This window comes from Larimichthys crocea, chromosome XIII (assembly GCF_000972845.2).
Source record: "Larimichthys crocea isolate SSNF chromosome XIII, L_crocea_2.0, whole genome shotgun sequence".
Classification (NCBI taxonomy): domain Eukaryota; kingdom Metazoa; phylum Chordata; class Actinopteri; family Sciaenidae; genus Larimichthys; species Larimichthys crocea.
The window spans coordinates 14,710,157-14,714,715 of NC_040023.1; the positions used below are offsets into that span (position 1 = coordinate 14,710,157).

At 38.5% G+C, this 4,559-nt stretch overlaps 1 protein-coding gene across 1 annotated transcript; it reads right to left on the reverse strand.

Annotated features, from left to right (window-relative positions):
• Window positions 1-1,592: 1,592 nt before the first annotated feature.
• cox6b2 (cytochrome c oxidase subunit 6B2) lies at window positions 1,593-2,555 on the reverse strand (the record flags this gene model as incomplete). The annotated part of the gene is made up of 2 exons (XM_027287107.1): window positions 1,593-1,899; window positions 2,442-2,555. Coding segments are annotated over 2 exons (168 nt in total), but the record flags the coding sequence as incomplete, so codon positions are not given.
• Between the last annotated feature and the right edge of the window lie 2,004 nt (window positions 2,556-4,559).

Below are 4,559 nucleotides of genomic sequence, written 5' to 3' on the forward strand. Positions count from 1 at the left end.
TATTTCCTGTTTGGAGCTACAATCGCAGTGTTACTGAACTACTTGCTTCACCACTGCTCCACTTACTATTTTCACATCGTCACTCATGACCTATCATGGATGTAAACATGTCCTATACGTGCTACCTTCATGAACGTGATAACCAAAGTACCAGAGGAGATGCAAAACATATTTTAAAGTACATTCCTGTGATCTTATAGTTTTAGCATTTTCATTCACATTATTGTTTCTAAAAAAATATATTTTAGAGATTCCTCACTTACCACAGTGTGAGAACCACTGGTCCAATATATTAAATCATTACAGGAAACAAGTGTAACAATGTCAGAAGAACAGGAGAACATTGCAGTTGCAATGATTTAATACATTTGGCTTTCCTTTTATTTTCTCTAGATCTCAAAATAATTATGACATTATTTCTGTAAAACAAAGTTTTGTTATTTTGAGATCTTGAAAATGTTATCCTGTTATCATGGGATAACATTTGTTATTTTAACCTAATGAATGACTTGAGATCTCGAAAAAATATAATATTAAAATGTATGACTATCCGTAGTTGATTCCACTGTCATGATCATGTTGGATATTACTTTTGAATTAAGGTAATAGCCTATACTTTTATTATTGCTTTAAGGAATCATTGCTATGCTTCATATTTTATGATTGATGTACCTTAAAAGGGCACTCTGTCATATAAACATAAACACTCCTCTGTTTAATGATCTTTGTTTCTAATATTCATCTAAATGCTGTTCATATAGTAAATCTGTACAATTTCAGACTATTTGTGCTACAAAATTATTGACTTACGTTACTGAAAAAGCAGAGGGTGTCCACTTCTGATTAAATACACTAATGCTTTGGTTTCCATAGTACGGTTGGAGGGAGGGTGCAGCACTCACTCACCTATCCAACATATTAATACTCTTCCTTTAGATGGGAATGCACAGCATTGCCTCAGAGCATTAAATATATCCAGATAATTGAGACACTAGTCCTCCAGTAGTTACCAAACATCACTGAGCTTATCATGGATACAGTTCAACTGCACCACAATGTGGTGAAAGTCGAGTATTACACCCAAACCAGCATCTGGTTTTATCATCACTGCCACCCGCTGGCAAAGCTTTGTTATTGTTACGTAAACTTTTCAGTCGACAGACCTGAGGGGTGTCTTTGGACGATAAATAAACGCTTCTGAAGATTTTAAGTGTACACTCTGATCTAAATATAATTATCATGATAGCTGAAGGGGATGTTGGGTAATGCAGAGAGACTACAGGTCTCTGCAAGTTAAGCCGAAAATCTTAAAAGGCAGCAAAATTGGTCCAAAATTACCCAAACCACCTCAGGAGCAGACACAGAGCGATACAAATCTGCTGACAGCCTAATGGCATAAAGCGTGCCCATCTTAAAGATCTGCCCCACCTTGCCCTCCCGTTAATACAGATATGACTGGCTATCACTGAGACAAAGAGATTTCTGTTACATCTACACCCAAACAGTTACTTAATATTAACTTCAGTAGCAGCCAAAACATTGTGTAACTTAATTACAGATTTAAGAAAAAAGGCCCATAAGTGAATGCAATATAATGAGCAACACCCTTTTTAATTAAATCTGCAATATATTTATTGATTAATTAATGCAGAAGAGTAGTTTACAATAGAGACGGGAAACAAACTTCAGACCATAGCAGGGTAAAAAGTTGTGCGTGTTTGAGTTAATAACATCTCTGATGTGATGGGCGTGTGAAGATGTCCTTAGGCACACTACAAAGGTAACAGTGCATCGAACAGGACGTTCTGCAGCGGACCGTCCTGATCCATAGCAGCTTGGGCATTTTTAGATCTTCCCGGGGAAAGTTCCACTCTCCATCTGATCGTCCCATTTGGCGACCTGTTGAAAGATATTAGAGAAAAATATGAGTGTTATCTGACCACAAACTATCAGCAGAACTGTTGCTTTACATCAGTCTCTTAAAACATTGGTTGCATCTGATGTGGTTTGCAAATAACCCTCCCCCCCAAAAAAATCAATAAAAGTTGGGTTACTAGCTTTTCAGAGCTTCCAGTGCAAAATGTGCAACAGTCGTGAGACAACAAGTATGATGAAAGAGTGAGACAACAGATATGATGAAACGGGAACACAAAAAGCAGAAACAGAAGTATATTGTATTCATCTCAAACTCTTTCACAACTTCAGATTCCAAGCAACTTCAAGTGATCAAAGATTATGACGGAATAAAATGAATGCTTTATCCAAGAAAATAAAAACCACAGAGAAGCAAAAATCAAGCACACGAAACAGAAGCAAGAAAACAGATGGCCTGTCTGGGCTAAATCAGACAGCCACAGACATAATTGTATTTCGTGATCCATTCCCCAGTAGGACAATTGAACATATTAACTAACCATCTGAAATGTAATGATGCAACTTACCCAGCTCAGGGGGCAGAGGCTCTTGTAAACCCTCTGGTACCAGTCACAGGGAGCCACATCTTGGTCTTTGGCTGACAGGGCCTTGTTGCACCTGTGGTAGTCTGTATCAAATGTTCAAGGTCACTCATCTGACACAATGTTCATACTAAGAAGGACAGTCTGTTCTGTATCATACTAACAACGTTCAGCCCTGACAGTGCACAACCAGAGCTTATCTGGACTCTACACTTTGTATATTTTACAAAAATTGGGAGGAAGGTGTTTGGATACTCAGACTGGAGTGCTATAAAACTTCATGATCTGATTTCTCTGAACGCTTTTAAATCCACTGCTCAACGCACCTTTTTGCACAAGGTTACTATACAGAGTTAAAGCATTATTGTATATTTCTTAATGTTCTTCCTTCCCTTAAACTTCAATTCTTATACTGTGATTATACACCTTCATTTGATCTCTCAAATGAAGGTGTAACAGTAGACCTGACTGTACCAAATGCCTTTTTGTATACACCGTGTTTCTGTTTGCTATCTATCTGAAGACAGGATTGTGTGGGTGTTGCTTGAACGGATATTGTTTGATATTGAGTTCATAGCTGTACCAAACTTTTTGGGGGGTTGATTTGTGTTTTAATACTGTCTGTTCTGTTTTAATGGACTTGTTCTTAATTGTTCTGGTTAAATAAAGAAATAAACAAGAAATTCAACAGAAAGTAATAATCACACTATCGCTGGTGATAAAACTGTTATTACAAAACTAATCCATAACCTTGCACCACTATATCTCTCTTCTCCATGTTGCTGCTCCCCCTCGCTCCCTCAGATCTTCCTCCTCCATTCACCTGACTGTCCCCTCCGCCCGTCTCAGAGCTTTCAGCTCTTTACCCCCCGTCATAAGAAACATCAGCTCACTCTCACAATTCAAGTCTGCACTCAAAACCCACCTGTTTAAAATAGCCTTTTCCATCTGACTGATTCAATGACATTGTCCTATTTTAACCTGTTTTTAATGTTGTATTCTTGTAATTTGATTTACTTTTATGGTTCTTTTTGTTTGCTTCTGTTATTTGCTGTCTACTTTTATTTACTGTAAGNTTAAAACCAAACTAAAAAGGCAAATAGTTAAATGTTGTTTTATAATAAATGGATTACTGATTTCAGTTTGTGTTTAACACCCTCACACCATCTGTAAGTATACATGTCTCAATAATTCATGTTACTAACTAAACTTCTTCCCCGGAGTCTCTGTGCTCTCTCGTCCAGCAGGTTCTCGTGGATCGTGGCTGCTGCTGTGATCCTGCACGACGTCCACTACATATATTATTACTGTCATTATTGCTACCATATCTCCATTACAGTTTATTAGTTTATGATTTGCTGCTGCTGTGCATCTGTGTCTCTCCATCTCTATCACAGGTTCCACTGCTACTGTAATCATTTTATCATTCATTGTAATTGTACAATATGTTTGTGTTGATTTGTTCTATACAAGTAAAAGCTATTAAACGTCTGTCCGTCCTGGGAGAGGGATCCCTCCTCTGTGGCTCTTTCTGAGATTTCTTCCACATTTTTTCCCTGTTAAAAGGTTTTTTGTGGCCAAGTTTTTCCTCACTCGAACCGAGGGTCTAAGGACAGAGGGTGTCACTCCCTGTACAGATTGTAAAGCCCTCCGAGGAAAATGTACTTTGTGCTATACAAATAAAATCTGATCTGATTTAACGTGTATTTCAATAGTAACAATGTCACATGGAGGTCACTTTCTCATAAAAATGTTCTTGTAAGCTTCAGTGGATTGTCTCCACACAATAACTCAACTTTAACAACCACAAACTGTGACTCGACACTAACTTCATTACAGATGTTGCAGAGCATTGAAGGATGGTCGTGTGGTGCATTGTCCTGTGTCTAAACCAGTGTTTCTCAATCCTGGTCCTCGGGGGCCGCTGCCCTGCATGTTTTAGATGTTTCCTGCTCCACCACACCTGATTCACATGATCAGCTCGTCATCAAGCTCTGCAGTGGCCTGATAACGAGCCACTCATTTGAATCAGGTGTGGTGGAGCAGGAAACATCTAAAACATGCAGGGCAGCGGCCCCCGAGGACCAGGATTGAGAAACACTG